Genomic DNA, 20,528 nt, shown 5'->3' with positions numbered 1-20,528 from the left:
ACACATATTCCGCAGCACTTTAAAAAAAATATTTGAACATTCACAGCAGCCCCTGACCCATTCGAGCTTACAATTCCCTACAATATGTACACTCACACAAATTCTAGGCTTAATTTTTTTTGTTAGGAGCCATTTTTGGATTGTTGGAGGAAACCGGAGTACCGGGAGTAAACCCACGCATGCACGGGGGAGAATATACAAACTTGGCCGTTAAGGCCATGGTGGAAATCAAACTCCTGACCTCAGTGTTGTGAGGCAGTAATGCTAAACATTACACTATCCATGCAGCTCAACCTAGTACTGCCTAATGTTCGCAGCTGTAGATTCAATTTGAAAATCACATGACTGCATTACTTGTGCTCTGTTTTTGGCTCATGCAGTTTCACAATACACAAGGAATACTCTATTAAGGGACTCTTAAGGCCCAAACACACTGGGTGACTCTCACGACTTTCTAGTTTGAGCAGTTTTCAAAATGAAAGCCACCCAGTGTGCGCTGCGCTATGGAAAGCAGTCCTCCCTCTGCTGACGGCACAAAGCAGGGGGAAGCCGCTCCGTGTGTATGCACGGAGCGGCTTTCCCCACAGCGATGATAGCGATAATCACTGTCCATACACACTGGGCATGCTCCCTCTAAGCTTCTTTTGCAGGGTGCCACACCCTGCCCATTTTTAAAACCTCAAAATGCACCCTGCCCTTTTTTGTGTGTGTGTGGCACTGTGTGCCCTTACGCTGCCCCCCACCGCGCTGACATGCTGCTGAGATCTTTCGGTGTGTGCCATCATATGTAATGTGTATTACTGTGTATGCCATCATGTGTAATGGTCATTGTGGTGGGGTGTAATATGTATTTGTCATTACGACAGAATTTTTTACTGGGCATATCAGAGTATGTCCATGTTTAATGGGTGTACTCCTAGTGCAGTGTGCCATTGTTTTAATTTATGGTTTCTCTTTCGTCCATCCTGGTGACACAGCTAACCTTGGGATGTAGGAGGGTCCGCAGGAGCCAAGGCACCTATGCTGAAGTCTTTGGACGCAGGCTCCTCCCTTCTGCATCCCATCATGCTTCAGTTCGTTTTAGGTGCCCACAGGAGTGCTGATCGGCTGCAGCTGTTTTCTCTTTGGATTTTTTAAAGATAGAGTAGCTAGGTGTTTATTATTTTATTAATTCACTAGTTAGTGCAGGTTTTTTTCCAGTGTGTTACTTCTGACAAGAAGTTTGCACACACTGAGAGCGCATCAGCTGACAGAAGCGCATCCTGTCAGCTCTCTGTGCATAGGGACGCTGTCTGCTCCTTCTGCACATTGCCTAACCTCAGGCTCTGTGAGGTTTTCCTGGGTTCTGGGGGTGTCCAGAACCGGCTCAGTGCTTAGGGGGGGTTACGACGGCCGCCATCTTGGAAGGGCTTATAGCAGGGGTCCCAAACTTTGTGGAATCACGGCACCTCAGAGTATCAAAGTTTTCTCCTTCGGGAGACATCAGGGGCCACAGCTTCACAGTGGGAGAGGGAGAGAGCACCAGCACCCTAGAGGTTAAACTTGACCTGCCTCCCAGGCAGCAGGGCTCCTCCCCTCCTCTACCCCGCCTCCAGGCCAGGAAGATCAGTTTTTTCGGGTGCTGGCAGGAGTCAGATGCACCTACTAGAGGGGCTGCTATTTTTATATTTAATGTTTTACTTTTCTTTTACACTGATTGCTGTCAGTGACAGAGCAGCAGTGCCGGGCATCTGAGCAGACGTCTGCGCTGCTGCTCCATCACCCGGGCCAGGAGCTGCGTCGCCACTCGTGGGTGGGGACCTGCAGCGGCCCCTGGGCACTGGGGAGCCACAGCCGCCACCGGATGCCGGGGACCTGACAAGGGCATTGCGGCTGCAGCAGTTCATGGGGGGGGACCGCCGACTGCGCTGACAAGCGGACGGCTGGTGCGCCACCCGCTCCCACTGGACCACCAGGGAAACAGTTAGTGGACACCTCCCTGGGGGTCATTTGTCAGCAGGGGGAGAAGGCTCCCCCCACATCAGCCTCTCCACCCGGGAACTTCAGCATAGGTGCCTTGGCTCCAGCGGACCCTCCTACATCCCAAGGTTACCTGTGTCACCAGAATGGACTCAGAGAAAGTGGCTCGAACGAGAAGTTCTTAAAAAAATCCCCTTTTTTTTTCTAATATAAAATGTGCCCTCCCGAATGAAAAAAGTGCCCTGCCTGGTGGTCAGCACCCTACCCTAAAAAAAAAAAATCCTAGAGTGAACATTTGACTCTGTATTAGCGTATTTAAATTGTAACTTTGTGTTCCTCACTCTAGATTATGTGCTCGCAACCCCATGGATAATATATTGAATACTGTCAAGGACATTGGGCAGCGATTCTGCCATCATTACACTCAACCATCTGGAGATCAAACTGGTTCTCATATTGGTGAGCTTTTATTGGTTTGTATTCTCCTAGTATTGCTGCATATATCCTGAGGTATCCAGGCTTTAGATCTACAGTGTTTAGGTAGAGTGACAATTGAAAGGTCGACATGAGATGCTGGGATGTGTAGTTTCGCAACAGCTAGAAGGCCATAGGGGGTTGTTCTAGTTCACTCGCAAAGGCACAAACAATTTCTAATAGACAAAACCATATGCACTGCAGGTGGGGCTGATGTAACATGTGCAGAGAGAGTTAGATTTGGGTGGGGTTTGTACCTCAAATTGATATCTATATTGCAGTGTAAAAATAAAGCAGCCAGTATTTACCCTGAACATAAACATTAAAACACCCAAATCTAACTCTCTCTCTGCACATGTTACATCACCCCCACCTGCAGTGCATATGGTTTTGTCCATTAGAGAGTGTTGGTTTCTTTGCGAGTGAACTAGAATAACCCCCATAGTTTGGACATGCCTGAGGTAGACGATCAAAAGGTCGACGTGAGTTTTGTTTAAGGTCAACATGAGATTTTCATAATTTTTCTTGGTGAAGTGCCGACTTGTTCATACTTTACCATGCACGTGGGCGTACTGTAGAGTTAGATTAGATTAAAATAGTGTGCCGTGCGCAGTACACTTATACAGTGTCAATGCCAACCTGTGTTGACATAGCCATTAAAATTGACATGAAAGACATGTCGATTAAAAAAAAAAAAACTCCTATCGACTTTTTAAACCTGACATATTTCAAAGTGCCCTAGTATTATACAATTTGTGGATTGCCTAATTTAACTATATATTCTTTTGTTTGCTACTGTTGCTGTGATATATATTTTATATTCATAGTTCAGACGCTGCCCGGCTGTACCCGGCCTGCACAGCGTGACATCATGCTGCGCAGACTGCAATGCCCACTTTGCTGCTATTTCAATCTGGGGACTGCCCACTCTGCTGCTTCCATCCAGTGCCTGCCTGTCCCAACTGCTGCTGCCAGTACCAGCCACCCGCTCACACCCTGAGGCACCCCTGCTCCCGCTACTGTCTGCCCTGCTCCAGCCGCCCATGTAATTAAATGTGCGGGACACTTGCTCGCTAGTAATGCCAATCCGGGAATCCTGGGACTAAAAAAAATGCCCCAGGATTGGCATCCCTAAATATAATCCCTTTGGAATTTATTTGGTATTAACTCTGACTTCTCACACCAGTATCGATGACGTTCTAGGCAGTAAATACTTGTACAACACACATCTATAGTCTCCAATCATTACTGTTATTTTCCATACTTACCCCTCACATACCCTCTTTTAATAAAAATGAAGCAAGCTAATACTGAAAATCAACCAATACCATTATCATACCCAAAGGAAAACAAACTGGGATCCACAAGTCACATACTGAAAGATTAAACACTGTTTAGGCAAAGAGGTTTGAATTGCGATGGCGAAAAGAAAGCGATAATGCTTAGGATAATCTAAATAATAAAATGAGGTACTGTTAAGAGAAATAATACATACTGTGTATGGGGAGAGGAGGAAACTGGGGCAAAAAACAACCCAACTAGTCTTATTACAGATGTAGCTGTGCTCATCTAGTCTTCCTATCGCAATATCGTAACGTGGCTAGTATGGAGTAAGACGTTGCCAGTGAATATAATGCTTATGTTCAGCCACCAGATATATCTTTTGGAAATCAACATTGCACACGTGTGATGTCTCCAATGACATATAGTACAGTAATATACAGTAGTCCAAGAACTACGGCAGGGTGGTGGTGGGGGTTCGGGGGTGCTAACTATGCGCTGGACTAAGTTCCACTGTGTGAGTGGCTTTTGTTAGCTTCTCTTCCGCTTAAATAAGATATAACCATTTCCAATATGGCCGTTTGTCTTGCTGCTGTACTTTGCGATGCACTACGAGATCAAATAGCGTTTAGCTTCCAATTTAGCTGAGTGGCAACACATAGAGATGAAATTTGGGGGGAAGGAGCCTAGCTGGAGATGATGGAGCGAAGTCCCTGAACACTGGTCTACTCACATAGCATGTGCTCTTTGTGAAATTGACAGAGCGTTTCTTTTGCACCCCAGGTTATGTGGTTATGTGTGCAAGTAAAGTGGAAGCAAAGAGTGTGTGTGTGTGTGTATATGTATATGTGTATATATATATATATATATATATTTATATTACACACCTTTTAATGTACAAAAAAGAAATAATACAGTGGAATTCCAGAAACTTAGTTTCTCTTCAGTGGGATCTGAACCCTATATCATGCTGCAGCCTTAACCGCAATGCTATTGAGGCTACTGTACCATAGGCTTTTCATCTCATTCACACCTGATGCAGGAACCTGGAATTCTTTGTTAGTAGGAGGCTGGTAATTTGAATGGACAAAATACAAAGAAAGTGTTCACCCCGGTGCTCACTGGCTGCTAGGAAAGAAAACATTCCAAATGGAGTTTCTTCAGCACCCTAGAATTGTCTAATATTGTCAAGAAAAGGTGGAATCAACCTGCACCAGAATCAAGGAAAAAGGTACTTCCTTATAATTACCAGTGTGTTACACTCCTTGGGTATATGTGCGCACTAGACGTCCTCTTATGCATCGATCAATATTTTACCATGGTACATGTAACAAAGCATAAAGTCTCATAGTGCATCACAATTTAATGACAAAAAACACACAAACCAAAAGACAATGACTCCAAATTGGGATAAAAGTTAGATCACATCAAAGCAAATACACAACAAATAAAGTGGTGAGTGCAAAAGGGAAAGGGTTTTAGGAAATTACCAGATGTATTGAACTGTTGCAAATAGCCAGCAGTGTCCCAGGCATATACAGCAATGAGCGTTTACTCCAACAGGTAACACCAATACCGCCTCTACCAGTTGGAGGCGGGCCAAGGGAGGCGGTATTGGAGTTAACTGTTGGAGTAACGCTGATTGCTGTATGTGCCCGGGACACTGCTGGCTATTTGCATGCTCTTATTGAGCTATAGAGCTAACCGTTCAATACCATCTGGTAATATCCTAAAACCCTTTCCCTTTTGCACTCACCACTTTATTTGTTGTGTATGTGCTTTGATGTGATCTAACTGTTATCCCAATTTGCAATCATTGTCTTTTGGTTTGTGTGTTTTTTGTCATTAAATTGTGATGCACTATGAGACTTTATGCTTTGTTACATGTACCATGGATCGATGCATAAGAGGACGTCTAGTGCGCACATATACCCAAGGAGTGTAACACACTGGTAATTATAAGGAAGTACCTTTTTCCTTGATTCTGGCGCTGGTGAATGTTGATTCCACCTTTTCTTGACAATAGCTGGTAAATTTCAGTCTGTCTGGTCACTGCATTTCTCACTACAATGCCCTGGCAGACTCTGTGCTTGTTTTTAACTATTAATATGCATACATATAAGTTTCTGGCTTTGCTGTGATCTATTTGATCTAGGCACAGCACTATGGGTCTCTGTGTCTGCCGTTAATAGGTGCAGGAATTCCTTCTCTCCTTTCCACCATGTGCGATGCAGTCTCTACATTACTGTACATTGTATTCTGTAGTGCCATATCCATCTGTGGCACTGTACTGTAGTTTTCATCACTATTGGAGCAATCGCCACCCCGCTATGAAGCAGTGTAATTACATGCTTTTGCCATAGTACGCATTAAGTCCTATACACACTGCTCGATTTTGAGCTGAAAGTAGCTCACTATTGGTGTTTTGCGTTACTTTTGGGTAAAAATACTTGTGTGCATGCCCCTGCGATAAGTGCCGTTAATCAGGCTGTTTTACCAGCTAAGTGAACCACTTTTAGAAGTCTGGTACTATGGAAAGTCATCCACCCACTGTGAAAATTGCTGGGACAAGCGAAAATTTCTCAGGGTGTATGCACTAGGCGATTTTTCTGCCCAGTAATTTTCACGTCATCGCTCCTCATACATGCTAGTGTGTTGTAACTGGACATTTCTCATGGTGGGACAAGGATGTCAAGGCTGCGATCCAACAGCAACAATGAGTGTGGCTCCATCTGTATATGAGGTTTACACCATATTTCTTCAGGCATCTTAAAAAAAAATATATAAACTAATACCTGTAAACATGAAAGCTAATGGTAGCTATTTATTTTTAGATTTTGCTGTTAATCGTTGGAAACTGGCAGAGATTTTGTACTATAAGGTCTTAGAATCCATTGTTGTCCAAGAAATGAGGAGACTTCATGGGAAGGATTTGACGGTAAGATGAGCAATGATTTACCATATTTACATAGAAACATAGAATTTGACAGCAGATAAGAACCACTTGGCCCATCTAGTCTGCCCCTTTTTTAAACATGTTACCTCAAACCATATTTGATCCTTATTTTTTTGTAAGGATATCAATATGCTTATCCCAAGCATGTTTAAATTGTACTACTGTATTTGCGATCTACCACCTCTGATGGTAGGCTATTCCACTTATCTACTACTCTTTCTGTGAAGTAATTCTTCCTCACATTTCCCCTGAATCTTCCTCCCTCTAGTTTCAGTGCATGTCCTCGTGTTCTGTTGCTCCTCTTTCTGTGAAGAATGTCTCCCACCTGTACCTTGTTAAAGCCCTTGATATATTTGAAAGTTTCTATCATGTCCCCCCTTTCCCTTCTCTGCTCTAAAGTATACATATTAAGATCTTTTAGTCTTTCCTGGTACGTTTTGTGATGTAGGCCATGCACCATTTTAGTTGCCCCCCTTTGTACAGTCTCTAATGTATTTATATCCTGGAGATATGGCCTCCAGAACTGAACACAATACTCTAGGTGAGGTCGTACCAATGACCTATACAGTGGCATTATTACTTCTTTCTACTGCTGATACCTCTCCCTATTTGCCGGCGTATAAGACAACCCCCCAACATTTCCACTCAATATATATAGTTTGTTATATAAGTGCACCCGGCGTATAAGACGACCCTTCCACTTGGAGGCATGTTTTTCAGGGGAAAAAGTAGTCCTATACGCCAGCAAATACAGTATTTATTAACAGTTTCTTATATAGCAAAGCATATTCTGTTGCACTTTACAATTGGTGACAAAGGGCAGTATTCAGTGCTCCCATTTCGCCTTTTTTCCGGTGAGGTTCGCTTTTTTAAGAGGAGGGCAGTCCTCTCTCCAAAAATTTACCTCGCTCTATTCCACGCTCCAGGTTCGCCAAAAATAGCTTTACCCTGTTTGCGGCTTGGTCTTTGCCATTGCTTTCTTATGGGAAATTATGGGAAGTTTATAATCTATAGGGAAATAGGCATTGATACACAAGGATAGGTGTTTATTTCCTGGTTATAATTCATAGTGATGTGAAGGATTCATTAAAATAATTTTTTAATCTTGAATTGTTTTTTTTTTTTTTTTCATGTAAATGATTATATTCCTTTGTTTTGGATTAGTTTTTTTACACATACAAATAAAATATAACATTTTTCGTTTTAGGCTTTACTGGAGCAAGACCTATTCCACCAGTCACTGGTGGCCTGCTGTCTAGAAATTGTGCTTTTTGCTTACAGTTCTCCCCGTATATTCCCTTGGACCATTGAATTTCTCAATTTAAGCCCTTTCTATTTCTACAAGGTATATGTGGTCAGCCAGTAAGACTGTATGAATGATGTGTATACATGCAGTATGTTTTGTCAAAATCTGCCTTCAATGCTGTTGGAAATGGCAGCATTCAATAAGTTGCAGGCGCTATTTCCCCTGTTGGAAATAGCGCCCAACATTGAATAGTGGTGTAAGTTCATATATGGTTCCATTGAAACAATGCATCACATGGGAACAGGCTGGGGTGTTCTCATGTGATGTGATGTGGTGTTGTTCATGGAGCCATATGCCGTAACATATACCATTATTAATTATAAAACAACTATGTTTGCCATAAAGGCTCCAGTGATGCTTTATATTTGGTTGTAGGTGAGGGGGCGATATGATGTGTCTATGTCATATTTCTGTGTTTGAACATAGGTTTTAAATAAAACATACAAGTTGTATTTTTGGTCAATTACATATGTTATTAGTAGGTCTTGTAGAAGAGTGGGTAAAATCATTATAGTATAGAGAAATTGATCTAAGTTGGTTATTTTTCAGATCTATTTGATATATACTACTTTAAAATGTAATTTTATAGGAATGAAGGTACTGTATACATATTTAAAAGATTATTTGGTACTTGTTTCCTAGCACGGCGCCCCCGATTTTTGATCGTATACCATCGCATGCAATATATAGCGGGATGCGATGCGATTCGATTTTTAATTGTACAATGCACCCCCATTGTCAACGCAAAGCCGAAGCGTGGCGAGTCCGCGAGGGGCGGCGGTATGCATCATCCGACCTTTTCATACCCCCACTATCCACGTCGGCGTGGAGTTGATTTTAGATAGTGTGGCGAGCCACCTAGCCCGAAGAGTGGCGAGGGGACACGGATTACTTTACATGTATTCCGCATCCGCTCGCCACGCTTCGGGCTCATATTCCGCGGGGCTCGGTGGCTCGCCACACTATCTATAATCAACTCCAAGCTGACGTGGATAGTGGGGGTATGAAAAGGTCGGAGGACGCGTACCGCCGCCCCTCGTGCGCTCGCCACGCTTCAAGTTGGCGTTGATAGTGGGGGTGGCGTTGACAATGGGGGGCCATTTAACATTGGGCGCCGTGCTAGGAAACAAGTACCGATTATTTTTAAAGAGTACAGTTTGTTCTTCAAAAAGAAAAGTCGAGTGGATATTCTGGCAACCAGCTGTACAGAAAATACAAAAATAGCCTTTCTCTATGAATTTAAGTGGTAATACCTGTACACGGTTCTGGGCATCCGATGGTTACCACGGCAAAACGGAATAAAATGTATTGCTCAGTCTGCGCCATTATTCTAGGTGAAAGTATCAATACAAAGCTAAATGTATCATTACCATAGCCAGCAGTGTGCAATACAAAGTATCCATTGCAATTCAAAGTATCAAGCTGTATAATAGCAAAAATTAATTTAAACAAATAAGCAGAAGAAGCAAATAAAATGTGTGCTGAGTCAATTTTTACTTTTATGGAAGATAATTCTGTAGATTATTTTAGCCTTTCCGAAGTATTAGAATTTGAGGTACTTGTGTAGTTTCACGGCGCCACCGCGCGCACAGTGAAACTTGGCAGTCTGCCAGACTCTGTGTTTACTGTGCGCGTGCCGCTCTAGCTGTTCTCAGCGCAGCGCGTGGCTGCTTTCCTTATGTAAGCTACGTTATCAGCATAGCGCTGGGCAGCAGCAGTGCACCCAGCGCTGACAGGTCACTGTGGTACTTGTAGTTCCACAGTGAAATAGGTAGTCCTGCGCACCGCTGACAACCCGGCAATTTAGACTCCTCCGGCAATTTAGAAGTCTAGATTTAGACTTCTAAATCCAGACTCCCTGCAAACCGCTAAGATGGGGGCATCTAAATTTAGACGGTAAAGCGTCTAAATTTAGGAGGGTCTAGGGGTACACTATTAAACCTGTTCACAATGACACTAGTCGACGTAACAGCTGTGGACCTTGTTAATTCCACTATCCACGCCAACCCGAAGCGTGGCGAGCGCGGCGGTACGCGTCCTACGACCTTTTCATACCCCCACTATCCACGTCGGCGTGGAGTTGATTTTATAAAGTGTGGCGAGCCACCGAGCCCGAAGCGTGGCAAGCTCAGCGGATACCTATGAAGCCCGCGAGGAGACGCGGATACCTGTGAAGCCCGAGAGGGGACGCGGATACCTGTGAAGGTATCCGCGTCTGCTCGGTGGCTCGCTGCGCTCGCCACACTTTATAAAGTCAACTCCACGCCGACGTGGATAGTAGGGGTATGAAAAGGTCGTAGGACGCGTACCGCCGCCCCTCGCGGGCTCGCTGCACTCGCCACGCTTCGGGTTGGCGTGGATAGTGGAATTAACAAGGTCCACAGCTGTTACGTCGACTAGTGTCATTGTGAACAGGTTTAATAGTGTACCCCTAGACCCTACTAAATTTAGACGCTTTACCGTCTAAATTTAGATGCCCCCATCTTAGCGGTTTGCAGGGAGTCTGGATTTAGAAGTCTAAATCTAGACTTCTAAATTGCCGGAGGAGTCTAAATTGCCGCGTTTTCAGCGGTGCGCAGGACTGCCGATTTCACTGTGGAACTACAAGTACCACAGTGACCGGTCAGCGCTGGGTGCACTGCTGCTGCCCAGCGCTATGCTGATAACGTAGCTTACATAAGGAAAGCAGCCACGCGCTGCACTGAGAACAGCTAGAGCGGCACGCGCACAGTAAACACAGTCTGGCCGACTACCAAGTTTCAAAGTTTCACTGTGCGCGCGGTGGCGCTGTGAAACTACACAAGTACCGAATTTGATTATATAATTTTGCATATATACTTTGCCTTCGTGGCTGAAATACTCTGTAAACTACTTATTGTATTCTTAAATAAATTCTTGTAAGATGAATTTTCATGAACAACTCCTTATTTAAAAACCTGGTAATAAAAACCCACCACTGAAGGGGTTAATAAAGATGCTGTTTGAGAGCAGTGCAGCTCCCTAGAGAGGCTGAAGCTGAATGCAGCAGATGTAATGAGGTTGGCTTGCTTACCTGATCCCATCACAATGGAGGGAGGGCACCTGGTTTAAATGACTATCTTCAGGTTAGCACATCAGTTGGGGGAGCAGGACTGCTAGAACATTCTTAATTGCAATTATGTTGGATAGCTAGAATTAAAAAAAGGTTTAGTTCTTGCTTATTGAATGATACTATAAATTAACTTTAGTAAAGAAAATGCCAATTGTTTGTAATGTTGGTTTCATAGGTCATTGAAGTCTTTATTCGCTCAGAGGATGGCTTGTCACGAGATATGGTGAAACACCTTAACAGCATTGAGGAGCAGATCTTAGAAAGCCGTGCCTGGGCAAGCAATTCTGTTCTATGGGAATTACTACAGGCATTTGAGAATGTGCCAACTTGTGAGGAGGTATTCTATGTTTCACGTTTGCCCATATATTCCCAAACATCCTTTATATCTCCTACTCTTAAAACCTGTTTTATAACCGTGACAATATTATTTGCTATTTGCACTCCTGATCGCTTTGATGTCATGCAGTAGTATGTGAACAATTATGTCGACATTAGCTACATCAAAAAATGTATTAAACATTTTGAATGGGCTTATTATTATATGTTTTATTTTTGTAATTCTTTTTTGTTTTTACCCTGAGGTTATAATACCAAGCAACTTTGAAACTGGCAATGAAGCTGACTTAGGCCATCTTCCTATGATGCCAGCTTCACCTATTATTCATCCTCGTCTGAAGGAAGTTCGCACTGATCTTGGAGGTTCTTCCAAAAGAGGTATGTTCAGACTTATCTGAATTTTAGTGGTGAAGCACCTCCATTTTTTACAGTGATGCCTAACTTTCAATATAGAACTGGTTTGATCTATAAATGTTCTTATTTGTCACATTTCAGATTCCCAACCGTTGTCTCCATTATCTGTTCATGATCGATACAATTCTCCAGCTGCTGGCAGCGCCAAAAGGAGACTGTTTGGGGATGATTGTCCAAAGGTGTCACCAGTAGAAAGACTACACACAACACCTGAAATCACCAGAATAAAAATTGTCTCAACCCAACCACCTGAACGTATGTGTGATTCACCGGACAAAACTCTTTATGGACAGAGACTAACTGTACCTGTAACTGGTAATAAGTGGACACGTGCTATAGTGCATGATCTTTTAATACTTCACAATAATGTAACATTATCTATGCTAGCATTTAGATGATTTGTTCTAATTTACTCCTCCCAGGTACACATACTGAAGGTGCCTATCAGCCTACAATATCATTGAAGATTTACCCACAAACACAGAGTGACAATGGTCCCTTGACGGCGCAGGCCTTAATTAGTCCATCAACAAAATGGCAGGTTTGCCGAACACAAGAAGCGTTCCCAACATCTGCCAGCAAGCCCAAGAGAACTGGGTCGCTAGCTTTGTTCTTCAGAAAGGTGAGTAGTACTTTTTTTTTTTTTTTGTCCCAACATTTTGCTTAAGGATAGTGCCGCAATGGTTATGGGTGAAACGTAATAGGTTTCGATTTCTAGAAATGTGCAAGTTTGCAGTTATCGTGTGCAAGAATTTATAAACTTACATGAAAATTTTTGCCATCCTTACTGATAAAAGGCCCCCTTTTCACTAAAATGTAAAGCTCAAGCTTCTTTAACCACTTTAGTGGTATGCCCGGAAACTTTCTGGGCTCAGCTGCGCTGGTGCAGCGGGCTGTCCCAGAAAATTTCCTGGCATACTACTAATATCGAGGTGTGCGCCAGTGGTGCCTGCAGCTGTGCACCACTGGCACATCACCTGTCCGGGCAACCCCCACCTCCTGTCCCCTCGGTCCCCCTCACCTTTCTGCTCCGGTGATCTTACGCCGCTGCCCCCCGCCACCATTATTTGCAGGGAGCAGATGGCATGTTCGGGGGGATTTAGGAGTTCTGAGGAGTTCAGGTGCCCGAGTCCTCCCGAGCCTGCCGCCAATGGCAGCTAGGAGAGGCAGCAGCAGAGGAGCTCCGACGTACAAATGCCGGAGCGGAGGTTAGGGGGGGTGCCCGGACAGGTGGGAGGGAGGCTACGCTCGGTGGTAGGTTTTGCTGGGGCAGGACAAACCTGCCCTGGTAGGTTTGTCCTGCCCCACCCACCACTCAAGGGGTTTTATGGGATGCAGTTAGAATCCCGGCGTTCAAAATCCCAACCGCCGAAATCCCAACACTTTCTCCCTCCGTGGGTGTCCACGACACCCATAGAGGGTGAATAAATTAGTGTGCTGAGCGTAGCGAGGCACCGGGCTCGCTGCGTGGCGAGTGCAGCGGGCCTGCTGCATGGCGAAGGGGGGGGGGATCGATCCCCCCCCTCGTGTCGGGATTCCGGCGTTGGGATTTTGAATGCTTTGATTTCGTATGTATTCCGTTTTTATTGTGAAGCTTCCTGTCTGGCCTAGTATGGTCCTTTGGAAGATTTGGTTGTGGATCTTTTCTTAGTGACTGAGGAGGATTCTTCAGACATGAAGGGCTTTGAGTTCTGGTCAAGTTTATGTAAGAAGTTCTGCAGATTTTTGTTGTGGAGGATAATGCTGGGTACACACTAAAACGATTTTGGCACAATCCCATCAATCTGGATCCAATTCAGAGTTATTGGATGCAGATTTGGTCAATATCGTTTGGTTGGCTCTGAATTGGATCCGAATCCGATCCTACCTGCTGCAGGTAGGATCTGTAAAAGATCCATTCATCTGAATACAGATGGGATCGGATTGTATGCAAATCGTACGATCCGATTTGCATACGATTTGCATCCAATCCAAATCGTTTTGGTGTGTACCCAGCATAAGTCTCTCAACAAGATGAAACTTAAGCAGCCGCTCACCTTAACTTTACTGCAATTGGAAAAGATCCTATTCACGGCTTAAAAGATTTATACAGATAATCACTATGCTTGCTTGAAGATCAGTTGACAAAATGTCTAAAATGTATTGTTATTGCATACTCTAATGACTACCGAGAAAACCTGTGTTTATTGCCAAAGAAGAAAGCAGAAATTTTGCACTTACTCATAAAATCCCTTTGTTAATTGAGGACATTTGGTGCCCTCTCAGCGATGCTCTTTGTTTGTTGTGTTTCAGTTGTCTGGTGTGACTATTTCTGTTGCTTCTGTTATGCTTGCATTTGATTTTATATTTTGGGGGGTTTTTTAGTCCTCTGTTCCACTGAGCACACAGATAGATTATTTCAAATTATATGGCTGTTTTAGACCAAATGGAACCACCTATCTTTGAAAAACTGTCCGTGTGTGAGTATGATAACGATGCAATGCATGTACACACTGGTCATTCATATTACTTGCTGATCCCTTCAGAATGCAGAAATCAAGATTCATGTCTTACCTACTGTATTAAATCTCTTTCTTCGAGGACGTCAGAGGCCACAGGCTTAACGCTGAATAGTGGAGTGGGAGTTTTTTTGGTACTTGTGTATTATCACGGCTCCCACGATTTCCATCTTATGGGATCTTATACAATTTAAAATTGTATACCATTGTATATGGCATAAGATGAGATGAGATTTTAAATTGTATAAGCACACTAATGGGTGCTTTCAAGGTCAATTGGCCCCCCTATAAGATTTTTAATTGTATAAGCACCCTAATGGGTGCTTACAATGTTAAATGCACCCCCATGACACTCCCACTATCAACGCCACCCCGAAGCGTGGCGAGCGCAGCGGTACGCGTCCTCCGATCTTTTCATACCCCCACTATCCATGTCGGCGTGGAGTTGATTATATATAGTGGGGCGAGCCCGAAGTGTGGCGAGCCCCGCGAGGGGACGCGTAATACTTTACATGTATTACGCGTGCGCTCGCCACACTATATAAAATCAACTCCACGCCGACATGGATAGTGGGGGTATGAAAAGATTGGAGGACGCGTACCGCTGCGCTCGCCACGCTTCGGGTTGGCGTTGATAGTGGGGTGGCGTGGGGGTGCATTTAACATTGTAAGCACCCATTAGGGTGCTTATACAATTAAAAATCTTATAGGGGGGCCAATTGACCTTGAAAGCACCCATTAGTGTGCTTATACAATTTGAAAACTCATCTCATCGTATGCCATATACAATGGTATACAATTTTAAATTGTTTAAGATCGGGTCCCATCGCAGCACATCTCATTGCATACCATCTTAAGCCTTATGGTATGCAGTGAGATGGGAGCCGTGATAATACACAAGTACCGTTTTTTTATTATCAAGCCAAGGCAGGAGACAAGAGAGAAAGAAGAGAAGCACCACACAGAAACACAATCTGGCAAACTTAGTTCACACAACAGAGGAATTAGACAACTATAACATTAACTGAACTAAAGCAGATGCGGCAGGGAGGGATATATTCTTCGGGACACGGAAGGGGCCACAGGCTTAATGCTGGGACATCCTAAAGCAGCCACCTAAGGGTGGGGACGCGCCTTTACCGCAGCAAGTACACTCTGGCCAAAAGCCAAGTCCTGGGAGGCAAATGTGTAAAAGCACAAGTAGTATTGGCAGACAATTGCAAATTTGATCAGCTGTTGCACCTCCCCAAACAGCCCAAGATGCTCCCACAGACCTAGTGGAATGTGCCCTGACCCCCGCAGGAAGCGGGAGGAAGGCTCCCAACTATGCCTGTTTGATGACAGAGCGAATCCAGTGGGTAAACATCTGCTTGGTAGCGGGCCAACCTCTCTTTTGAAATCTATAAAGTGTAAACAAAGAGTCAGATTTGCAAATAGATTTAGTGTGGCGCACCTAGGTGAGCAACGCATGGACCACATCCAAAGAAGACTGCTCAGAAAAAGCATCCAGCCCTCGAAAGGCAGGGACCAAAATCTCCTGGTTGAAGTGAAACCTAGACACCACCTTAGGGACGTGAGAAAGGGCGGTTATTCGAATCGTTCTATCAGACTGGAAGACCAGAAACAGGGACCCAAAGGACAGAGCCGACAGGTCAGAAACTTTCCTGGCCAAAGCAATTGTCAAAAAGAAAACGGTCTTCCAGGTGAGCCAACAATGGTCCACAGATTGTAAGGGCTCAAACGGTGGGGCCTGAGGAGCAGCGAGTACCAGGGAGAGGTCCCATGGGGCTACCGGGGGATCAAAGGGAGGCTAAAGAACAAGATAGACAAAACCGAAACCTGAACCTTTAAAGAAGATAAGCACAATCCGTCCTCCATGCCCTTCAGTACATCCTGGGATTGAAGTGGCGAACACAACATCAGGAAAAGTAAGCCCGCCAGATGCGATGGTAAACATCTGGCGGGCTTACCGGCCGAAGAAGGTTTGCGGAGTTAAATCCTCATGCTCTTAATAGGGAGGTCTCAACAGCCACCCTGTGAATGCTCTGCAAATCCGGCTGTAGACTGGGAGCCACAAGGATCAATATGCCGCCCTCCACCTTTCGCATGCAAATTACTCTCAGGAGGAGCGAAATCGGAGGGAAGGCATACACCATAGCAAAACGGCCACAGGTACGACAGGGCATCCACCATGTTAAGCCCTTGGGTCGTGAGACCTGGACCTATATAGGTGACCTTGTGGTTGTGGCGTGATGCCATCAAGTCCACCTCGAGTCTGCCCCAACGTTGTACCAGCATCTGGAACAAATCTAGATGAAAGGCCCATTCGCCGGTGTCCAGAGTCTTATAGCTTAAGAAGTCAGCTTCCCAATTGAGTATTCCCGGGATAAAGATCATTGAGAGAGCAGGCATCTTCTCCGACCCTTGAAAAATGCGAGATGTCGTACACAGTACTGCAGTGTTCGGCTAAGTTCCTCTGGCAGGTAGATCCTTTTGACGTACCGTATCCAACTGGTGTCCCAGAGGGATCATACACTGTGCGGGAATCATGGACGACTTGGTCCAATTGATGATCCAGCCTTGACCCAGCCTTGACGTTCTAGGACCGGCACCACTATGGTCACGCGGTCCTTGAGAATATCTGCAGATTGCGCTAGAATCAACAGTTCATCCAGATACAGAAGTATCCGGACTCCCTGGTTGCGAAGTCTGCTGCCCATTAGTGCCTTGATCTTTGTAAACACCCAGGGAGTGGTATACAGTCTGAAATGCAGAAAGTGACGGTCCTGCAGTTCAATCCACAGAACCCATTGATGATCTGGCTGTTGAGGTTGTGCAGAAATGCATCCTGGATGCCCAGGGGATGCTATATAGCATGGTCTTCAAACTGTGGCCCTCCAGATGTTAAACTACAAATCCCACCATGCCTTGCCACAGTTTTGCTATAAGGGAGTGTTAAAACTGTGGCAAGGCATGCTGGGGTTTGTAGTTTCACAACATCTGGAGGGCCAGAGTTTGAAGACCCATGCATATAGTCTCCTGGTTGTAAGGCCAAGACAATGGACCTCAATGTTTCCATTCGGGACTCAAACAAACTTGTTGAGTCTTTTCAAGTTGAGAATGGGATGATATGAGCCGTTAGGTTTTTGTACTAGAAAGAGGCTGACGTAGAATCCTTAGCCTTGTTGAGACGAAGGGACCGGTGCTATGACTCCAGACTGTTGGAGCTTCTGGGTGGATTGCTCCAGAGCCCTGAACTTTTCCAAGTCGTATGGAGAACTTGTGTAAAAGAACGAGTTTGGTGGACGACACCAGAAAGTGTGGGAGTAGCAGCAGTAGACCACATCCCGAACCAATGCGTCTGTTGTGGTTTCCAGCCAGAAATCTGAAAACCCCAACAGGAAGCCTCCCACCTTGTGATCTCCCAGATGGAGGCCCGCCCTGTCATGGGGAGGGTTTGTCCTCTGGCTTAGGGCGCCTTGTGGCCGTCATGGGTTTAAGGTCTTGAAAAAGAATGTCCCCTGCCCTGGAAATGAAAGGACTGGAAGGCAACACTGGAAGGGGACATGTTGTAGGAGTAGACGGTAGAAAAGCTGCCTTAGAAGCTGCCACCATAGCTACAATTTTATCCAATTCGGACCCACATAGAAGGGAATCTTCAAAGGGAGGCGCTTCTAAGGTTTTCTTAGAGCAGTGGTCGCCAACCCGTTGCTCGTGAGCTACGGGGTAGCTCGAGGCAGCGATTCGGGTGGCTCGACCACTCTTCACCCGCCCCCGCTGAGAGGCGAGTAGGACAGCGGAGCGCCTCAGGCTTCCCCCACCCCTCCGACGGCTTTTGGCCAGTTGAAATGTGGCACGGTGATTGGCTGCCGGACCGTGAGCTGCAATTGGCTCACGAGTTGGCACCATATTTGAAATGGCCGAGAGAAACTGATGCTGCTTTTCCTCTTGCTCATCTAAACCAGAGCAGCTGCTGCTGCTGCTCCTCTGAACTAGCACCCATATTCCGCAGTGCTGTGCGGGCACTGCCTATTTGACTGTTCGCAGGATGCTCTTGCTGGATAGGTGCGGTGGCCAGGCTGTGATGTCACTCTACCTGTCCCACCCCCTGTCCATACCAGCCTCTCATCTCCTCCTGCTCATACCGGGCTGCAGCTGCTAATCTCCTGTTTATACCTAATCTCCTTCTGCCCATACCCAGCCTCCCATCTCCCCCTGCCCCTTCCCAACCCAACTACCCATCTCATCCAGTGCATAACCAGCCTCCTCATATCCTCCATGCCCAGCCTTCCATCTCCTGTCCATAACCAGCTGCCCATCTCTCCTTACCCTGCCCCTTCCCAAGCCATATCATCCTGCTCATACCCAGCCTCCCATCTCCTTCCCATGCCGAGCCTCCCATCTCCTCCTGTCCATACCCAGCTGCCCATACCCATCAGTCGTGGTTCCTGTATATTTTATTTTGGTTCCTAAGTATATAATTTGGAAAGCACATGTGCAGTGTTCTCCCCAGAAATGTATGATTTAAACATGATATTTATTTATAATATTAGTAAGCCTGCTCGAAGCAAATGTTTTGAAGACTAGTCTGCTACCTTGTGTTTGTGCATGTGAGAAAGAGATGTAGTTTTACTCGCTGTCAACAGATGCACAATTGTTTTTAAATAAAGGTCTCTCAGATATTTAAACAAGTCTTTACCCAGACCTGCTAGCCCCACAAAGTTTTAACAGCTCCTGAACCTAATGATAATATAATGAACAAGGAGTGGACGCTGGATGACCACTTTCTTCAATATCCTCAAACGTATGTTCCCATCCCCAGACAGCGCGCCTGTTCTTTTAACCCTTTCAGGTCCAATGTCTAGTCTGGCTCAACCGCCCTAGTGCTAGTAGCAGATCCAATGGTGAGCCATTTTAAAATAAGAACATTAACATTGTTCAACATTCAATGAGGACCATTTTTTAATAAAAAAAAAAAAAAATACATCTAATTTAAACCTAACTGTTTGAATTGCAAAGGGTTAAAGCAGTGGTAGGGATCTCTGCCCTCCATCAACGTCAGGGTGTATGTCCCCAGATGCCACATCCAGCATCTTTTGCTGCCGGAAACATGTTATCGTTGGAGAGGATGCTGGGGGCGGACAACAGGGGATACACACATTACTGAGCTGCACAGTCTGTGTCCAAAGTAGATTGCGCGGCAGCTCCAGAAATGTTTGCATCACCTGTTGTTCACCTGGCACCTTCTCCAACATAAGAGTTTCCTGGGCAACAGGGGGTCTTGGCTGCTATGCGGGTGGAATGCAGTGCGGGCTGCCCGTAATTTAAGGTATGAGGAATAACACTAATTTGATATTTCCTGAGCAATTTCAAAGGATGTTAAATACAAACCAATATAGAGCTTTTCCTCTACCTTTCATTGCAGTTTCTATATGTATCACTGGGAAGTCCAATTTGATGTATTAGCAATATTAAAAGGTTGCAAAAATGTCAAATAATTTTAAATATGATCTTTTATACACCCAGATGTACCATTTGGCCAGTGTTCGCCTAAGAGATTTGTGTCGGAAGCTGGATTTGTCTAATGATTTAAGGCGCAAGATTTGGACATTGTTTGAATACTCCCTGGTTCATTGCACAGACCTGATGAAAGATAGACACCTAGATCAACTCCTTCTATGTGCGGTCTACATCATGGCAAAGGTAAATTTTTGTCTAACTTTGTAAAACAGTAAGAAAATAAGTTTTTAGTATATTGTTAATGATTTATTTTGCTTTTGTTTGCTGTTTAACAGCAAATAACGCCAGCGTAAGTATGCATAAGTAACAGCATTTGTCTTATTAACTTGCTTATGTGACCACAGCTGGTTGAGATTGTAACACCTTTGCTCATAATCATGAATGTAGACTAGGGGTGTGCAACATATGGCCCCAGTCCGCAAACCGATCCTGCCTGGCCCTTTGCCCCCAACCAGGTAGCAATGACAAGCTACCCACTACAGCCGCTGTGGAAACCTTGTTCTGGTCACGGTGGGGCGGCTGGCCGGGATTTCCTTCTTGACGTCAGATGCTGGGCGGCAGAGCCACAGCATGAGTGAATCACAGCGGTACACCAGTTAAACGCCACATTCTCACTTTGGCTCCGCCGCCCAGCAGCTGGCTTCCGAAAAGAAATACCAGCCGGGTCGGCTGTCCAGTGATGTTAACTAGGTT

General features: G+C 45.0%; 2 protein-coding genes across 12 annotated transcripts in view; one reads left to right on the top strand and one right to left on the bottom strand.

Moving 5' to 3' along the window:
- Positions 1–20,528, bottom strand: part of LOC146008408 (uncharacterized) — a 143,078-nt gene that overhangs the window by 622 nt on the left and 121,928 nt on the right. Inside the window, exon 3 of one of the 9 annotated variants that reach the window (XR_014444509.1) lies at positions 11,029–11,144. The exons of the other annotated variants lie outside the window; for them this stretch is intronic. The gene's annotated coding sequence lies outside the window, so the exon portion shown is untranslated. The remainder of the gene's footprint in view (positions 1–11,028; positions 11,145–20,528) is intronic. 9 annotated transcript variants of the gene reach the window in all.
- RBL1 (RB transcriptional corepressor like 1) overlaps positions 1–20,528 on the top strand; it is a 75,211-nt gene that overhangs the window by 32,609 nt on the left and 22,074 nt on the right. For 2 of the 3 annotated variants that reach the window (XM_083147643.1, XM_083147645.1), the window contains exons 10-17: positions 2,306–2,418; positions 6,549–6,652; positions 7,878–8,015; positions 11,243–11,404; positions 11,649–11,781; positions 11,899–12,132; positions 12,240–12,439; positions 19,842–20,018. In XM_083147643.1, the coding sequence (XP_083003769.1) occupies positions 2,306–2,418; positions 6,549–6,652; positions 7,878–8,015; positions 11,243–11,404; positions 11,649–11,781; positions 11,899–12,132; positions 12,240–12,439; positions 19,842–20,018 (1,261 nt within the window). The remainder of the gene's footprint in view (positions 1–2,305; positions 2,419–6,548; positions 6,653–7,877; positions 8,016–11,242; positions 11,405–11,648; positions 11,782–11,898; positions 12,133–12,239; positions 12,440–19,841; positions 20,019–20,528) is intronic. The other variant, XM_083147644.1, reaches the window with a different exon arrangement.

Source organism: Crinia signifera, chromosome 6, assembly GCF_055691185.1.
Source record: "Crinia signifera chromosome 6, ASM5569118v1, whole genome shotgun sequence".
Classification (NCBI taxonomy): domain Eukaryota; kingdom Metazoa; phylum Chordata; class Amphibia; order Anura; family Myobatrachidae; genus Crinia; species Crinia signifera.
The sequence above is the reverse complement of the archived record's forward strand: the minus strand, read 5'-3'. Positions and strand labels throughout refer to the sequence as shown.